The sequence below is a fragment of the Mustela nivalis genome, assembly GCF_964662115.1.
Source record: "Mustela nivalis genome assembly, chromosome: 2".
Lineage (NCBI taxonomy): Eukaryota > Metazoa > Chordata > Mammalia > Carnivora > Mustelidae > Mustela > Mustela nivalis.
This window is the reverse complement of record NC_139021.1, coordinates 178599217-178618200: the sequence shown is the minus strand read 5'-3', so window position 1 is coordinate 178618200 and position 18984 is coordinate 178599217. Positions and strand designations below refer to the sequence as shown.

General features: G+C 44.7%; 1 protein-coding gene across 5 annotated transcripts in view; it reads left to right on the top strand.

Annotated features, from left to right (window-relative positions):
• Positions 1–19: 19 nt before the first annotated feature.
• LOC309860500 (ATPase PAAT-like) overlaps positions 20–18984 on the top strand; it is a 34363-nt gene continuing 15398 nt past the window's right edge. For all 5 annotated transcript variants that reach the window (XM_082722714.1, XM_082722711.1, XM_082722713.1 and 2 more), the window contains exons 1-5: positions 20–151; positions 5230–7052; positions 7672–7875; positions 9007–9076; positions 14989–15195. In XM_082722714.1, coding sequence (XP_082578840.1) covers positions 6889–7052; positions 7672–7875; positions 9007–9076; positions 14989–15195 — 645 coding nt within the window. In that variant the 5' untranslated portion in view covers positions 20–151; positions 5230–6888. The remainder of the gene's footprint in view (positions 152–5229; positions 7053–7671; positions 7876–9006; positions 9077–14988; positions 15196–18984) is intronic.

Genomic DNA, 18984 nt, shown 5'->3' with positions numbered 1-18984 from the left:
GCGCTCCACTGACCCTCCTAAATGCGACAGGTGCAGGGCAGGGGAAACACTGGCTACCGCGCCCGGAGTTGGCGGCTAGTGTGAGGAGGTGGAGACAGGACAGGAACATCCCCAGTCCTCCGTTCCAGTGTATTCATGCAGAGGACCGTAGGTATTCTAGTGTTCAAGGAGATGTACTAGGCTGTGGGGCGGTAGAAAGTTCTTGTATGGAGTTGGGATGTAGAGAAGCTGAATTCGGATTCTAACTATCACTTTATTTTAAAGGGGATTACTTCTTAGTCACAAAGTGGTGTGTTCAAAATGTGTGCAGAGGAGGTTAGAATCAATAAAGGGGGGGCAATACAATCAATAATGCAATGTTAAATCTGATAGTTTGACTACAGAGGATGTACACATACATTTTTTCTTGAAGGTGAGCCCTGGGGTAAACATAGTCATTTCAGGATTTGGTCATCGGTCCAGTGCAAGAACGAGAAAGGAATGTTGTGCCAGTGGGGCAGCAAGCCCAAGGTCCCCAGGGGAGAGTGAGTATGGGGGTGGCTGCTGAGTCAGAGTGCCCAAAGCTCAAATGGCTTTAGCAATGAAGATCTAGTACTTTGGGCAGAAGTCCAGTTCATTTATTGAGCCTGAGCAGAGAGCTATTTAGAACTTCAAGAGCCTTGCTTACTGACCTCCACCTCCGTTCCCTCCCACCTCAGCTGGTTTAAGGAAAAAGCTGAGCATACTAAGAACTTTGGGGAGGGAAAGGACCCAAACTTTCATTGCTGGTAGATCTAGTACCTACATTTAGACTGATCTGATCGTTGGTGTCATTGCAGTAGTTACAGGGGGCAACAGACGGGACCAAAAAGCAATCCCATCCTCAAGAGACATTTGTGGCCCATTTTACCTCACATACAAACATAATTTGAAGGGGACAGATCCCTCCTATTTACGATGTTAAACTTGATTTAAATCACGCTTAGATTGGTTGTCACATGGCACTCTAAGTGCAGCCTTGATTGTCCTCATTCCCTACCTTCTGATCCTCAGAAGCAAGGAGGTTGGTCAGTAACCTTCATGCTGGAGCAGTCAGTCTGCTTTGAACCCGGGGTGAGACTGCATGACATGCCTCCCCTTCCTAGTTCTAGTCCATCAGTTCTGGCCCTCAGAACCCTGGGCATTGCCCGGGACCTTTGCTGGGACCGACTACCACATAGATTGTAGGAAGTGCTCAGCACCCAATTTCAATTTTTGCCTCAGCTAATTGTCCCATGTTGGAAGCTTTGTTTCTTCTCACGAGAGCTTTCAGTTCATTCTGAGTCAGCTGCCTGTCCTTAAGGGGAACGATATTAATCTGAGAGCAAGTGAACTTAAAGAGCTATGTGTGACTCCTCTGGGTTTCAGTCTCCTGATCTGTATAACTGCAGAGGGGCGCTTAGAAACTCTGAGATTCCACCTTCTGACAATCCCCAGTATCTTCAGAAGCAGGGGTCCTCTGGTTAACACTGTTTCCTGCCAACTCAGCACTCAAGTTCTTTAGTTGCCAACAGAAACGCTAACAATCTAGCTTGACAAAGCCCTGATTTCCTTAATCACATTTATGAGAGTAAAACCTCACTCCTCACCTCTTTTGCCAATTTCTTTTTTCTTTACTAATTCCTAGAGCTAAGCCTTCTGGAACCCCTTTCTAGTCCAACTTTTAAAAATACCTTGACCTGGGGCGCATGGGTTACTTCGTCTATCAAGTGTCAGAACTCTTGATTTTGGCTCAGGTCATGCTCTCAGGGTTGTGGAATTGAGCTCCATCAGGCGAGTTGCTCAGTGGGGAGTGTGAAGACTCTCTCTCCCTCAGCCCCTCCCCTCTCAAATAAATAAATAAATCTTAAAAAAAAAAAAAGTACCTTGACCTGCTTTACCTTAACCCAAACATGGCATTGCAAACCTGACATTCACAACCTCTGCACACTCTCACTTCCCATTACGAGATTAACTAAGACATGTTATTCCATAACCCAGTAGACATTTAGTAAGTGCTTGTCCCCTCAGCTGCCAACTCCTCAAAGGCCTGTGAAAAAGAACTTTCTTTGCTCTCCAGCGAGGTATCTATTCATACCCATTTCAAAAACTCCTGTAAATTTCAGGCCGCTGTAAAACTTGCGAGCTTACTGGCTCCTTTTCTATACTATCAATATCATTTCCAGTTGGATCATCTTCACATCACCAATCTTAACTTCCTATTGAGTTTTTTAAAAACTTAACAAAGGTAACCTAAAATGTGAGCCACATACTGAAATGTTACCAGATCTGCAACTATTCTTACAATATGTAGTGTTTTTCTGATTTCTCCAAGACCACTCTGCCCCGGGTATGGTGAGGTGAGTAAATGTGGTATGTGAAAGCGTGTAAATGATCTACTGCACTGAGAGTGGGCACTGAGACCAGAATAATCATTAATCTCATTAACTCTAAGAACCACCAAAGTGGTTGAGGAAAGACCACAGGTACAAAAAGCAGTTCTGCTAAGATAAAGGAGGATCTGGGGCAACATCCGATTCATAGTAACAAGGAAGGAACAGATGTCACTGTCCTTCATGGTTTCTTAAGCTTTCAGAACAACTCCCCTGGAAGAAAATTCCAATGAGCTTTCTCACTATTTCCTTACTTCCTACGATTGCTCTATGTTTTAAATAGTTAAAAAGATGTTTAAAACAAACTCAACAGTCTAATAAATGAGCTATATTTTAACACTGTGAAAATTACTCAATGTTTGGTACTTGTGTACCAGATACTGTGTTAAATGCTGGGTATCCACATGTAAAGACATCTTCTGCAGTTAAAAAAAACTCATAGTTTGAGGAAAGTGAGAAAAGTACAATGACTGCATAGCATTTGGAGATAAATTTAACTATCAATTAAGAAAATTTACCTTGGCTGTTCATGTTATATCATATATAAAAGGACAGCTATCCGAAGTAAAACTGGTATAAGGATTTTATAGTTTTCCCTTATCCTGAAATCCAGTATTATAACCTATCCCTGGAGGAACATTAACATATCTCAAAATTCTGTGATTTTGCATGAAGATGAATACTTTTCAGAGGAGTATTCAAAAATGAGTTATCAGCATATTCTGTAGAATTTTTGATATGTTACTTATTCAGAACGTGCAAGTGTCACAAAAACAAAGAATAGCAATATACATCTTATGGTTCATTTAGCTTGCATGCTACTTTCCTTCCTTATAAATTTACCAAAAGAAGAGATGGTTCACCCAGAAGTCACTGCTGCATCCCCAAGAAAGTAGGATCAAACAGTCCCATGCAACAGGCAATTTACAAAAGTTCAATTTAAGTCAGGTATTCTGAAGCTGGCGTGGACTCTTCCACAGATCCCATATTACTCATGCTGGTTACTTCTTCAGTCTACTTTTTACTGGATTCATTCCCATCAGTATACATCACTGTAGATTCAAGCAGAACAAGTTAATTTTTTTAAATTATGAAGATAAAACATACAAAACCTCTTTGCAGTTTTCAGTAATTTAAGGGAATAAAGGGGTCTTAAAATGAAAGTGTTTAAGAATCTGTTGTAAGGCACACACGGCAACAAAACAGTTATGTGATTCGTACCTACATTATCCCTAATATCTCTATTTGTATTTTAAAGAAATCTCTTCCCTTAATTTTATTTTTAAATTATTCTCTTTACTAAGACTCTTGGGCAGTGATGGTGGGCAGCCTTGGGAAGCAAGAAAAGCCTATAACAATAGCATGGGGTTCTTTTTTAAAGCAAAGAACACTATCCCCTAATAAAACTCTACAGGGCCACCCGGGTGGCTCAGTCAGTTAAGCATCCAACTCGATTTTGACTAAGGTCATGATCTCAGAGTCTTTGGGGGTCAGTCATGTAGGCAGAGAGAACCCGTGTGCTGACGTTATTCGGTTTTCAACCCTTTCAGAAGTCAATCTAATAGAATGTGACCCTTCATCATAAATCGTATTGTTTAGCATGACCTAGAGATGGTGGGACCCCATCTTTAACTGTCTTTCTAGTTAAAAGGCAGTTTTATCAAGCAGGATATTCTAACAGCTGAGAGGATATTTTCAGGAGCTGGGCAACTGCAAGTCTTTTTTTGGGAATGTGCAAGTTTTTTTTTTTTTTAAGATTTTATTTATTTATTCGACAGAGAGAGATCACAAGTAGGCAGAGAGGAAGGCAGAGAGAGAGGAGGAAGCAGGCTCCCTGCTGAGCAGAGAGCCCGATGCGGACTCGATCCCAGGACCCTGAGATCATGACCTGAGCCAAAGGCAGCGGCTTAACCCACTGAGCCACCCAGGCGCCCAAGGAATGTGCAAGTTTTGAACAAGTTAATCCTTTTAAGGATTTAAGTTCCTATAACCACCTTGATGGGGAGTACACTCCAGATTCCTCATCCTCCATCATCCCCCAGGTGCTGTGTGATCATCCTGGCATCTCATCATCAAAAATTCTGTCAGGCTGGCTTAGCCAGAACTTGCCTAACCCATGATGATTTCTCTAAGTAATTTTCCACCAGACTCCCCACCTGTTCCTTGGGCATAAATTCCTACTTGCCAACACTATATTCAGAATGGAGCCTCTTTCTATTTATGAACCTCTTTCTCTCAATGTCGTAGTTCTGAATAAAATGGTTTTTTTTTTTACCATCCAGCTCTGGTTTTTCTTGACATACTTAAAAAGGGCAAGTATAGTACAGAGGAATTAGCTTAATCCTATAGGAAAGGGACTATCACCTGGTTTTGAATAATAAACAGGATATTCCCTACATACCCGCAAAAGGGGCATTCCACCTGGAGGGGAAAGTATGTGTGCGTGTGGCAGGGAGGCAGTGTGTGGGAAGAGGCAGGCAAGAGTCACAGTACAAAGGGCTTTGTAAGTCATGCTAAGCAGTAAAGGTGACGATGACATCAAGCACCAGAAGAAAAAGAGGGCAGTGCAGAGGATGGAATGGAGGTTATGAGAATGAAGGCTTATGACAGTAAAGAAACTCCAGGAATTGTTCAGATGAAAGCTAGTGCTTGTAAACAAAAGACCCATAGATGAAGAAGAATGAGAAAGAAAGAGAACCAAGACCTGTTGATTTATTGAATGCATGGGAGTGAGAGAAGGGTAAACCACAGTCTTTAGTTTTTTGACTCCTGGTCATTCAGCCTATTTAAGGAAGTCAAAATCCAGCTGGTAACATTGATCTCTTTCCTTTAATTGAAGGTAGGTGTTTTTGAAGAAAAGTGTATTTTCCTTAGGACTCCCCAAATTGTTAACACTAATGGACATTTATGACCACAGGAAGCAGGATATATAGAATGGAAATACTGACGGAGATGACCTAAAACGAATCTGGAGTACTGGAAATCTTCGTAAACGTCCTAGGACCTTTACATTTAGGGACTCTGGAAATTATCTGTGATCTAATTCCCTTTTTTATTTCAAAAGATGAAAAACTCATCTGCACAAGCCTTTCCAGGATGGGGACTGGGTGGAGGTGGTGGGGAGGCACCAGTTACCTTCCTATACCCCGAGGGGCAACTAGGAAGTTCCATCTGCTCCACTTTTCGGGACCCAAACGTTAAAGGTCCTTCAAGTTCCAGCTCAGAGGCTCCTCCACCAGAGCGCTGAGAAGCCGACCCCACTCTTTCCTCCCCTCCAGCGCTGAGGCCACTGGACGCGAGGTCAGCCCCGTTGGCGTTTGGGCCTCACGCCAGCGCTTCACGGACTCGGCCACGTCCCGCCAGCGCCGAAACTACCCTACGAGTCCGGGACGCTGTGCAAACCTCCGCCTGAGGCCCGAAACCACCCACCTGAAGAGATCCAGAGCTGAAAGAGTTAAATTGTGTGGCGCTTCTAACTTGCTTTTCTGTAACTGCTCTGCTGCTTTGCGGGTTGAACCCTGAGAATCAGGAGCATGGCCTTCCCCTTGTGTTCCCCTCCATTCCCCCGAGGCCCCACATCCTGAGCCCGGTCCCTGCTTAAGAGATGTCCTTGAATTATGCTTGTGGTTAACAAAGAAGAGAACTGCCTTGTCCTGGCTTCACAGCCTCCCAGCTACACCGGGACGATAAGACGTGGCTAACTGAAAAATGTAAACTGTGCAGAGCATACCAGGAACTGTAACTGTGTAAAGAGGTCACTGTGATTGTGGCTTTGTACCAAGCCTTTGTCTAAAAACGATATAAAAACCCCATACTCCCTTGGATGGGGCTCTCAGCCTCTGCCTGATCTTCGGGTATGTTGCAGAGCCCCAGCATGCTGGAACAATAAAGCCCGTGCTGTTGCAGAAAGAGCTGCCTTGGTGTCGTTCCTCTGCGCCTCCCTAGGTTGAGGTCTTCTCGACCCTAACACACCCGCCGCCCGCTCCGCTGCTGTGGGCAGGAAGGCAGCGGCGTCCACCGCCGACAGACCGACGGTCCGCAGCAGGCCCAACGCGGCGCGTGCGGCCACCGCACCACTCCTACCTGACCACTGACTCTCCTCATTAGACTGACCCTCCCGGGCCGCCCGGCAACCGTCGCCCACAGCCCCGGCCTGCCATGTCCGCGAGCCCACGTGCAAAAACCGTCCGGTTCCCCCGCGCCCACGCCGCGCCTGCGCACACTTCCAGCCCTAGGCCCGGGAGCCGTAGGGGCGCATGCTCCGCCCTCGAGTTCTTCCACCGCGCAGGTTTGGAAGCGCGTGGCCGAAGCCGACCGGCGCGCGCATGCGTGTCTCCGGCACCTGGTTTTCTTCCCCACTGGGCGAGGAGCGGCCGGTCTTAGGTTTGAAGCCAGCCGAGCCGGAAGTCGCTCTCCTTCTTCGCCTCCCTTCTGTCCTGGCGGAAACGCAAGCCCTGAAAGAGAGGTTCCGGATTCGGCCTGGGCTGGGGGAGGCTGAATGGAGACCCCGGCCGAGGACGCGGGACTGATCCGCCGCCCGATGCTGGCCTCTTCCTGGGATGCGGCCCGCGGAGTCCTGGCCCACAGCCTCCGTCTCACCCGGGCTGACCTCGGCGCCCGGGACTTGGACCGGGAGGAACCGCTGACGCCGCCTGCCGCGGGGTGCGCCGGGCCGGCGGGGACTGGGGCCGCCGCTGCGGGACGGTCGCGCTCCTCGGGGGGCCGGGAGGGCAGGCGGGGGCCGTGCGGGGAGCGGGTGTGGGCCCGGGATCCGGGAGCGGAGCGGGCGGCCGGTCTGGGCCGGGAGCGGCGGCCGGGGGCGTGAGTGCCGGGCGCGGGGCTGGCGGCCCGGCCCCCGCACCTCCGCGGGGTCGGCACCGGCCCCCGCCTCCCCCTCCCCGGCGCAAACGCACCGGCCGAGGCCTCGCGTCCCCCCGCGTCGGCGCTAGCACGTGTGGCCGGCGAGAGTCCGTCCGCTTCCCGAGGGAGAAGATAGGCGGGGCCTCTCGGGGCCTCCCGCCTCCCGCTGCGGTGCGCGCCGCAGGGGCCCGGGGACGTTCCCCGTCGGGAGAAGGGAGTGCGGGGGGTGGCGGCGGCGACGGAGGACGCGGTGGGCGGCGAATCTGTGCCGAGCGTCGGGCGGTGCTTGGCGGTGCTTGGGCAGGCGCGGGGCCCTCCGTGTCGACGAAGTGGGTCGGGAGGACCCGCGGCCCGGCCAGAGGGTCGCGAGCGGGGTTCGGACGGGCCGACTGAGGAGCGCGCGGGACGCGTTTCCTTTCAGCCGCGAGCCGGTGGTTTTGAAGAGCGGCCCGAGCGGCCCCGGGGAGCAGCCCTGCTTCCTTCACCTGAGCTGCGAGCCCGGCGGGGGCGAGGAGGTCGTGGCCGTCGGCCTTCTGAGTTCGGCCCGGAACATGGAGGTGTACGTGGGAGAGGAGTACTGCGGCACCAGCCGGGGCAAGGCCGTGTGCGGCGACCCGGGCGACAGGTCTGTGAGCGCGGGGCTCTCCGAGCTGCGGTGCTGTGGGCGGGTGGCCTGGCGCGGGCCGGTCCCGGAGCAGTGGGAGTCTCCCCTGAGCGTCCCGGAGACGGTCCGAGTCCCTCGCCCACGGCGCTCGGGGTGGAGGCTTCCGGCCCAGTGAGGCAGGGGGCTGCGTGGAGCCGACCGGTTCGCAGACCGGGTGCACTGTGCGGACTCCAGGCCGTCTGTCCTTCCTTACTCCCCCTTCTAGCCGTTCTCCCTGAACACGCGGTGGCCTGTTTTCAGAGGCAGTTTGGCAGTTAGTCTGGAAGTGAACACATTTTTCTGAAAGGAAGCCCATTACAAGTGGTGCCCAGGCCAAGACTGTGCCTCACCAGTCTGCGACCTACACACAGTTCAGCCTGCTACAGCGTGATTTTTCTCCAGGTTCTGATGCAAAGATTCTACCCCGATTCAATCCCAGGATTTAAGGAATGGCTCAGAAACAATTTTTCCTTATTTGAGTACAGTTGACATGCAACATTACGTTAGTTCAGGTGTATAACGTAGTGATTCAACACCTTTATGGGCCATAAGGTGTTCAGGTCTAACTACCATCTGTTACCATACAGCATCAGTACAGTCTCCGTGAGATCATGCTATTTGAGTATCCTCTGTTACCATACAAGGCTATTACAGTGTCATTGACGAAGTTTCCTATACTGAACCTTTTTTATTCCTACTACCTATTCATTCTTTTTTTTTTTTTTTTTTTAAAGATTTTATTTGACAGAGAGAGATCACAAGTAGGCAGAGACGCAGGCAGAGAGGGAGAGAGGAGGAAGCAGGCTCCCTGCTGAGCAGAGAGCCCGATGCGGGACTCCATCCCAGGACCCTGAGATCATGATCTGAGCCGAAGGCAGCGGCTTAACCCACTGAGCCACCCAGGCGCCCCTACCTATTCATTCTTTATCGCGAAGCCTGTATCTCTCACTGGCCTTTATCCATTTTGCCCATCCCTTTGGCAACCATCCCTTTGTTTTCTGAATTTTTTGATTCTGCTGTTTCTTTATGTATTCTTTTGGAACAACTCATTTTTAAATGTAACTATTTAAAATAATAGAATTAAAAGTAACTTAAATTTTATTTTCTTTTTAGTGAGCACAAAATTATTTTCTACAAAAAGTACTTAAAATTGGAGTCTTCCAGTCATGCTTGTAAAATAAAGGTAAGTCATCACTAGATTTTAACGAATTTGACAACTGCAAATGTTTTTGTATGATTTGTACTTGTTTTCTGTTGGTTCAGTAATATGGTTAGTCCAACTTTATTTTTGATTACATAAAAATATGTATCATGAAAACTATAAGCAGTTTTGGCTTATATGGAAGGATATAGGAAGTTATATCAAGAAAGAAGGGAATTGGAGAAATTTCAGAGAAGAGTATCCAGAAGTTAAAGGGATCTGGACTTATGTCTTAAATATGAAAAATATCATAGAGGTGAACTTTAGTGTTCTCAGTGGAGCCTAGAGAAAAGTTACTGAGCAAGAAGGTGTAGGCCAGGATAGTCTTCCTGTTTTGTTGCCTAGTTAAGTGAGCTGGTGCAAGTCTCTCTATTTCTTTCGAACTACCTTATGGATAAATTAGCTGACCAAAAAAAAAAATTCTTTATATGTACATGAACGATCATCATCATTCCTAACAGCCAAAAGGTTACAAAGAAAACAACCCAACTGTCCATCACTAAATGTGTAAACAAAATATGGTGTACCCACAGAATGGAAAAGTATTCAGTCATAAAAAAAAATACATATAGAAACCCAGATGAAACTTGAAACGTACTGTGTGAAAGAAGTTGGAATCATAATATTGTATGAGTCTGTGTGTGTATATATATAAGGTCCAAAATGGGCAAATCCATAGAGACTGAAAGTAGATTAGTTATTATCTAGGGCTGCAGGGTGGGTATTGGTGGGATGGGGAGTGACTGCCAGTGATACATGGCTACTTTTTGGGCGATGTTCTAAAATTGCAATGGCTAGCACCAGAGCCATTAGGATACCAAAAAATAAACCTAATCAAAGAGGTAAAAGATCTATATTCTAAAAACTATAGAAAACTGATGAATAAAATTTAAGAGGACAGAAAGAAGTGGAAAAACATTCCATGCTCATGGACTAAAAGAACAAACATTGTTAAAATATCTATACTACCCAAAGCAGTCGTACATTTAATGCAGTTCCTATCAAAACACCGTGAGCATTTTTCACAGAGCTGGAACAAACAATCCTAAAATTTGTATGGAACCACAAAAGGCCCCATGTAGCAAAAACAGTCCTGAAAAAGAACAGCAAAGCTGGAGGCATTAAAATTCAGGACTTCAAGCTGTACTACAAAGCTGTAGTCAAGACACTATGGTTAGTGGCACAAAAACAGACATGTAGATCAATGGAACAGAATACCTAGGAATGGACCCATGACTATATGGTTAACTTATCTTCAATAAAGTGGGAAGGAATATCTAGTGGAAAAAAAAACAGTCTCAGGGCCCCTGGGTGGCTCCGTGGGTTAAGCCTCTGCCTTCACCTCGGGTCATGATCTCAGGGTCCTGAAATTGAGCCCTGCATTGGGCTATCTGCTCAACAGGGAGCCTGCTTCCTCCTCTCTCTGTCTGCCTCTCTGCCTACTTGTGATCTCTGTCAAATAAATAAACAAAATCTTAAAAAAAGAAGAGAAGATAGTCTCTTCAGTAAATGCTGTTGGGAAAATTGGACAGCAAAATACAGAAGAATGAAACTGGACAACTGTCTTTCACCAGATACAAAAAAAATATTTAAATGGTTGAAAGACCTAATGTGAGACAGGAAACCATCAATATCCTAGAGGGGAACACAAGCAACAACCTCTTTTTTTTTTTCTTTTTTTTTTTTAAGATTTTTATTTATTTATTTGATAGACAGAGATCACAAGTAGGCAGAGAGGCAGGCAGAGAGGAGGGGGGTGGAGAAGCAGGATCCCCGCTGATCAGAGAACCCGATGTGGGACTCGATCCCAGGAGGCTTTAACCCACCGAGCCACCCAGGTGCCCCCAGGCAGCAACCTCTTTGATCTTGGTTGGAGCAACTTCTTGCCGGAAGTAAGGGAAACGAAAGCCAGAATGAACTATTGGGATTTCATCAAGATAAAAAGTTACTGCACAGTGAAGGACACAATCAACAAAACTAAAAGGCAGCCTACAGAATGGGAGAAGAAATTTGCAAATGACATCTGATAAAGGGTTAGAATCCAAAGTCTTTTTTTTTTTTTAAAGATTTTATTTATTTATTTGACAGAGAGAAATCACAAGTGGATGGAGAGGCAGGCAGAGAGAGAGAGAGAGGGAAGCAGGCTCCCTGCTGAGCAGAGAGCCCGACGCGGGACTCGATCCCAGGATCCTGAGATCATGACCTGAGCCGAAGGCAGCGGCTTAACCCACTGAGCCACCCAGGCGCCCTAGAATCCAAAGTCTTTAAAGAACTTACCAAACTTGACACTCCATAACCAAATAATCCAGTTAAAAAATAGAAGTCAAAAATAGATATTTTGGGGGGTGCCTGGGTGGCTCAGTGGGTTAAACCCTCTGCCTTCGGCTCAGGTCATTATCTCAGGGTCTTGGGATCAAGCCCCGCATCAGGCTCTCTGCTTAACAAGGAGCCTGCTTCCTCCTCTCTCTCTGCCTGCCTCTCTGCCTGCTTGTGATCTCTCTCTGTCAAATAAATAAATAAATATATTTTAAAAAATAGACATTTTTCAAAAAAAGCGTAAAAATGGCTAAGAGACATGTGAAAGATGCCCAACATCACTCATCATCAGGGAAATGCAAATCAAAACCATGAGGAGATATCACCTGACACCAGTCAGAATGGCTAAAATTAACAACACAAGAAATAACAGGTGTTGGTGAGGATGTGGAGAAAGCGAAGGCCTCTTGAAATGTTGGTGGGAATGCAAATGGTGCAGCCACTCTGGAAAACAGTATGGAGGTTCCTCAGTAAGTTAAAAATAGAACTACCCTACCACCCAGCAATTGCTCTACCAGGTAATAACCCAAAAGATAGAAAAATACAGATTCAGAGAGTACATGTACCCCAGTGTTGTTTTTGCTTTTAAGATTTTATTTATTTGACAGAGGGAGAGATCACAAGCAGGTGGGGAGGCAGGCAGTGGGGGGAGCAGGCTCCCTGCCGAGCAGAGAGCCCGATGCGGAACTCGATCCCAGGACCCCTGAGATCATGAGCTAAGCCAAAGGCAACAGCTCAACCCACTGAGCCACCCAGGTGCCCCACCCCAGTGTTTTTAGCAGCATTATCAACAATGATGTTTATAGTAGCCAAACTATGGAGAGAGACCAAATGTCCATTGGCTGATGAATGGTTAAAAGAGGTGGTATATGTCTACAATGGAATATTACTCAGCCATCAAAAAGAATGAAATCTTGGGGCGCCTGGGTGGCTCAGTGGGTTAAGCCGCTGCCTTCGGCTCAGGTCATGATCCCAGGGTCCTGGGATCGAGCCCCGCATCTGGCTCTCTGCTCAGCAGGGAGCCTGCTTCCTCCTCTCTCTCTGCCTGCCTCTCTGCCTACTTGTGATCTCTCTCTGTTAAATAAATAAATAAAATCTTTAAAAAAAAAAAAAAAGAATGAAATCTTGACATTTGCGTTTCAACATGGAGGGAGCTAGAGTGTATTATGCTAAGCAAAATAAGTTAGAGAAAGACAAATATCATATGATTTTACTCATGTGGAATTCAAGAAAGAGAACAGATGAATATATGGGGGAGAAAAAAAGAGAAACAAACCATAAGAGACTTTTAAAGATTGAGAACAAACAGGGTTGTTGGAAGGATGTGGGTGGGAGATGGGCTAATAAATGTGTGATGGGTATTAAGGAGGGCACTTGTTATGATGTGCACTGGGTGTTGTGTCTAAGTGATGAAACACTGAATTCTGCTTCTGAAACCAGTGTTGCACTGTATGTTAACTAACTAGAACATTAAAAAAAAAATCTAAAAAGAAAAAAGAACAATAAAATAAAACTGTTGGGGCACCTGGGTGGCTCAGTGGGTTAAAGCCTCTGCCTTCAGCTCGGGTCGTGATCCCAGGGTCCTGGGATCGAGCCCTGCGTCGGGCTCTCTGCTCAGCAGGGAGCCTGCTTCTTCCCTCTCTTTCTGCCTGCCTCTCTGCCTGCTTGTGATCTCTCCCTATCAAATAAATAAATAAAATATTTAAGAAAATAATAATAAAATAAAACTGTAATGGCTACACAACTCTGTGAATATACTAAAATCTACTGAATTGTATACTTTAAACCATTTGATTGTTTGGCATGTTAATTATATCTCAATAAAGGTGTTTTTAAATTTAAAATTTTTTATAAGGAAATAAATTCTTGCTATCTTTTTATCTCCACATTAGTTTATATAAGATTACAAGACTTTAGAATAAAAAATAAGTAATGTCATAGCCTGTTGGTAGCAAATTTACAGAACTGATTATTCCAAGATACTATTTTGTATAGTATATATTAATAGCTTCCAGATGTATTTAAATAAAGTATTTCATGCATCCCACAAATATTTGAATGCCTAGTGATGCTAGGTACTATAATTAGGCAGATAGGAATTAGCAGTAATATAAGGAATGACTGCCCTCATACCGCTCACATTCTGGTGTGATGAAATAGATTGTAAGTTGAGTCAGTGAGTCAGGTATGTCCCTAATTCTGTGGTGGGGCAGTGAGGATGGAAAAGCAGAAAAGGGGGTGCCTGGGTGGCTCAGTGAGTTAAGCCTCTGCCTTCGGCTCAGGTCATGATCCCAGGGTCTTGGAATCAAGCCCCGCATCGGGCCCTCTGCTCAGCCGGGAGCCTGCTTCCCCCTCTCTTTCTGCCTGTCTCTCTGCCTACTTGTGATCTCCGTCAAATAAATAAAATCTTAAAAAAAAAAAAAGGCAGAAAGGGTATTAGGGTATTATTAGGGTATTAGGGTATTATTAGGGTAGGTGTATAAATTTAATGTGGAAGTTCCTTAATTGTTGAAGACAGTCACCTTTTTGGTACCACACACAGAGTTCTTAGATTATGGGTTCTTGACCTGTGTTGTCATGTTACATATGGTTTTATGTGTGTCTCTGAAGGTAAGTGTTTTTTTTAAGTGGTAAATGGAAGTTCTGAGGGAATGTAGCGAAGCTTGTTCTGGGGCAATAGTATATGAAAATTAATAATTAGTGACACATCTTTTTGAGCATTTACTCAGTGGTAGGTCCTGGGAATTTTAACACCTAATCCTCATAACAACCATGTAAAATCATTGTTTTTACCCTCCCTCATTTTTTTTTTTTTTTTAATTTTTTTATTCCTGACTCGTGTTTTTGCCTTTTCCCGGGATAAACACAGGCTCTAAGTTGAGTCACCATTGACTTGTCTGATTCTAAATCCTGGTCCCTTTCCACTTTGCTACTTTGTTGTCCGTATCACAGAGGAATGTCTTTTGGTTCAGAAACATGGGTGAAATAAGGCAGCATAAAGCACTGGGCAGGACACTGCCATCGTCTAGGTTCCAGGCTTGACTTTTACCAGTTTACATAATCCTTTGATAGTCAGAAAATCACCCCTGACCTTGTCTTTTTTGTGTGTGAACCAGAAGGTTATGTTAGACCGTATTAACTTTCTCTTTTAATTCTAAATTCTGCAAGACTGATTTATCTTTTTAGTATTTCAGTAAATGCTTTGTAAGTGCTTTTGTAAAGCCTTTTATATTCAGTATTATAGCTAGCTGTGCCAGCTTCTCAGATTGGTATCATTTATTTTTATTCATTAATGTAAGTGAATGAAATTTTACTCTAGTCCCTTTTGTATTCTGTGTATTTTTTCAGTTTGAAGTTACATTCTTTTAAATAAACAGTTCTTATGAGCCTCATGGTAAATTAGAAGTGCTGATTGTTACAATTTTCAGGAAAATATAAAAATGAAAGAGTATTTAAAGTTTCTATTTTCTATAAATTTTCCTAAATACATTATTATTTCTAGTTTGTATAGAAAAGTGACCTTAAATAGTGATTATTGTTTAATATTTTTTTTCTGGAACTTCTTTGTTTTATAATAGTTGCTCTCCTTTGGTGAAAAGCCGCGTGTGTTCATCAGTAAAATTGTGGTACAGTTGAGGCGGGTTTCAGCAAATTCTTCAACAAGCTCTCCTGCTCTAGGATCAAGGATAGACCTGCAGAGGGTCCAAACTCTCATGGAGGCCATGGGGTCCAAGTTGTCACCTGGTGCTCAGCAGTTGATGAATATGGTTAAATTTCAGCAGCAGGTAGGTGGACATGGTTTCCCTCCAGGTACCATTAACGATTTCAAAATGACAGCTTTTTCTAAGGACATGTATCAACTGGAAAGTTTTTCTTCGAACTTTTACTGTTGATTTGACTGCTACCTTTATTTGCTTTTGTAAAATGGCATTTATTTTATTTTATTTTATTTTTTTAAAGATTTTATTTATTTATCTGACACAGAGAGAGAGAGATCACAAGTAGGCAGAGAGGCAGACAGAGAGAGGGGGGAAGCAGGCTCCCCACCAAGCAGAGAGCCCAATGCGGGGCTTGATCCCAAGACCCTGGGATCATGACCTGAGCCAAAGGCAGAGGCTTTAACCCACTGAGCCACCCAGGTGCCCCGTAAAATAGCATTTTGCAGACTTTCTCTTCTACAAAATACCTTACTACAGATCTTCATACTTTTCTGTGAATTTACTCACTCAGTATTAAGCACCTTCTCAGTGAATAAGGCAATGTTTTGAACACCTTAGAAAGTTCAAAGATCAATTAGTTTAAGGATCTTTAAGGATATTTATAGTTTCATTTTATCTAGGCCTTTAAGGAAGAAGGGTGGGACTGGGCAAGTAAATTTGGAGGGATGCAATTTGGGAGAGAGAAGATAGCATGGCTTAACTCTTCAGGGCCAGAAGGAACAGGATATAGCTAGGAAATGAATAGAAGTTCACTCCTATGGGTGTTTAGTTTGGGGCTGGATCATAGAGGGCTTTGAATGTTACTTTTGAGGTTCATACGTAGTTTTGCTTACATTTTGAGAAACTCTAACCCAGAGCTATGCTATGCGTGTACAGGAATGAGAAGAAACAATGAATCAGAAGGATGTGTGACTCCAGGGGGAGCAGTTCCTTGTGCCTTCCCTCATCCAGACGAGAGTCAAGGAGGGTCTAAAATTAGACATCCTGGATTGTGAGATGATACAACGATGGTGCCATTGGCTCGGGGCAACCTACTTGATATTGGGTTGCTGGAGGAAAATAGAATTAAAGAGGGATATTGCGGTTTTGAAGATGATGATACCAACAATATAAATGGAACCCAAGGGAGGAGACTGCTTGGGGAAAAAGTTCGATTTGGGAATATTAAGGTGTAGACATGAATTGTAGAGTGCGAGCATTTGGAAGCACAGGTGGGCGTAGGTGTGGAGGAATGAAGGGAGGTTTGAGCGGTGGACCCCAATAACGGCAGGGAAAGTGGTCGAGGGAGAGCCAGAGCAAGGAAGAAATGTCCTTCGGGGAGTAGCTAGGTTTGGTAAGGATATCGGGAGCAGGAAAAGGAACAGAACAGCAGAAGACCGGTGGTGTGACCGAGTAGCACGAAGGAAAATCTTACGTCAGGAGACCTGATTTCAGGGTGTGGTGCTGACATGAGTAGTTGTGTAATTTGGCAGTGCTTCATCTTTTTTTTTTTTTTTTTTTTTTTTTTTTGGCAGTGCTTCATCTTTTTCCATGAATTCCTTTGTGTTCAAAATCTAAATGATAATACTGCTAAGATCAAAGGATTAAGGGGAAAATTTAAAAGGAATAGTCTAAATAAGCAGCGGATGTACCTTTTGCGAATTTTACCAATAGTAATTTAGTAGAGGTGTCACCGAAGCAATGGGCCGAGACAGGGAAATTGGGAGAGTTGATGGTGATCATGGGAACCCTGGAAAGGAGGATTTCGAAAAAGTACCGGTTCCATACTTTTCTTTCTCTCCTACCATCACCGCACCTTGACCCTCCAGAAGTCCCTCACTGGTCCTCCTTCTCCACCGCATCCATTCCCCACAGGGTGACCAGAATAATCTCGGAGAGTGAATCAGACCCATCCTTCCCTGTGTAAAGCCATCTGACTGCTTCCCATCACTTAGAATTAACCCAAAGATTCCTTACCCTGGTGTCTAAGATCTGGGCCTTCTTTGATTCCTTAACCTCATCTCTGGCCAGATCTCTAGGCTTTGCGGACTCAGGCACGCTGGCGTTGTTAGTCCTCAGATACTCAGGTGTGTTCGGGACCTTTACACTCTTAACTGTTCTCTTTCTCGAGAAGCCCTTTTTCCAGACCGTGGCGAGCCTGGACTTCTCTTTTTTATTAAGATAACGGCTTAAATGTTACATCCTTAGAGACCTTCCCCAACCACCAGTTTAAAATAGCCTTTCCCACCAAGTCTGCATCATATTTTTGTCAGAGCCTTCTTGACTCCTTTGCTGTTGTTTACGTATCAGTCTGTTTATCTCTTTAAAATGTAAGCTTCCTGCCGACAGGGAGCTGGTCTCTCTTGTTTGTGACTCCAAATAAGTATATGATGTATGTGCCTTCTGGATGGTCAAGTTTAAGTGCTTCTTGGAGTTCTTCAGAGGGTCAGATAGAATGATTATGAGACAGAAACCAGATTGGGAGGGAGTAGGGAGTAAATGGGGGTAGTTGAAATGTGGAGGTACCCAGGGTAAATGGGTTGGTTTCAGGAATGGTAGCGATAAGGAGCTCGCCTGTACCAGAATCCCTTGGAATGTTTATAAAGAGCAGATTCCTGGCTGGCGCCAATGACCTGAAACCCAGAAGGTGGGATCCAGGAATCCGTTTATCAAACAGACGTCTCCAGATAGGTTGTATGCATAGTATACTTTGAGAACAAATGATTGAGGAGAAGGATCCCATGGAGATAGAAAATGTACAACAAGAGGAAATTATTTTTTTGTGTGCAACTCTTTGGAAACGTCAGAGAGGGTTAATAAATTAAATCAGTTCATGGACCGATTTTTATGTTCTAAAAACTTCACTTTGGAAAAAGAGATGATGACATGGATAGGTTTTTTGTTTTTTGTTTTTGTTTTTTGCCATGTCTTTAAGTTTTTTGGTGTAATTCCAAAAATAACATGTTCTCTTTGCCAGAGATTTTAATCCATTCAGAAGTGCATTAAGTTAATCATAAAAGTGCTCTCCCAGCTCTCACTGTGTTCCCCAGCTTGGTGCATATCCTAGAGTTTTCTGAGTATGTAGAAACACATGCAGGTCCTTCCCTCCAGTGCACTTGTTGTGACCTGCCCCCTCCCCCCACTAAATCCTTGTATATGGGGACATATGGGGGAACACCTGGGAAAAAGGAAGGTGATTCAGTTAAATCTTCTTTTAAACATCCCAACATAAGACCTCTTCCAGGTGGGAAGGCTCTGTTTATGGGATGATTCTTACAGGGCTTACCTGGTTCTAGGATAGCATTTTAATAAAAAGCAGGAATCTATGGACTGCCTCCCTGGAAAATGTCATGTAAGCTGTGTAACCGTTTGTTAAGTATAAACTCAGGGTGTTTTGGGGCACCTGGCTGGCTCAGATGGTAGAGTGTGTGACTCTCGATCTTGGGTTTGTAAGTTCGAGCCCCAAGTTGGATGTAGAGATTACTTAAAAATAAAATCTTAAAAGTAAATAAATAAAGTAGGGCTGTCTCATGACCAGAACTGTTCCTTTGGTACAAGCTGTGTAACTGCATACACTAGAACCCCCCTACGTTTGGGCCGCGCCTGTCGTGAAGGAGAGAGAAGCTACCTGGGAAGCTTTGTTAGAAGCCCTCTACCTTCCCTGCTTCACCCGTGCTTTGGGGTTGCTTGTGTTCTTGAAAGTTTTGTTAAAGTTTTTTCTTACTTCATTCAGTTTGAAGGTAAAATTTGCTGGCTCTGATTTGTTTTTGCTTTAAAATTTACGGAAATTGAATAGGAATTATATATCAAAGTGCCTAGCCTATAGTTTTCATTTAATGTTACCTGAATGAAAGGGCGCACCCCATTTTTCTCAAA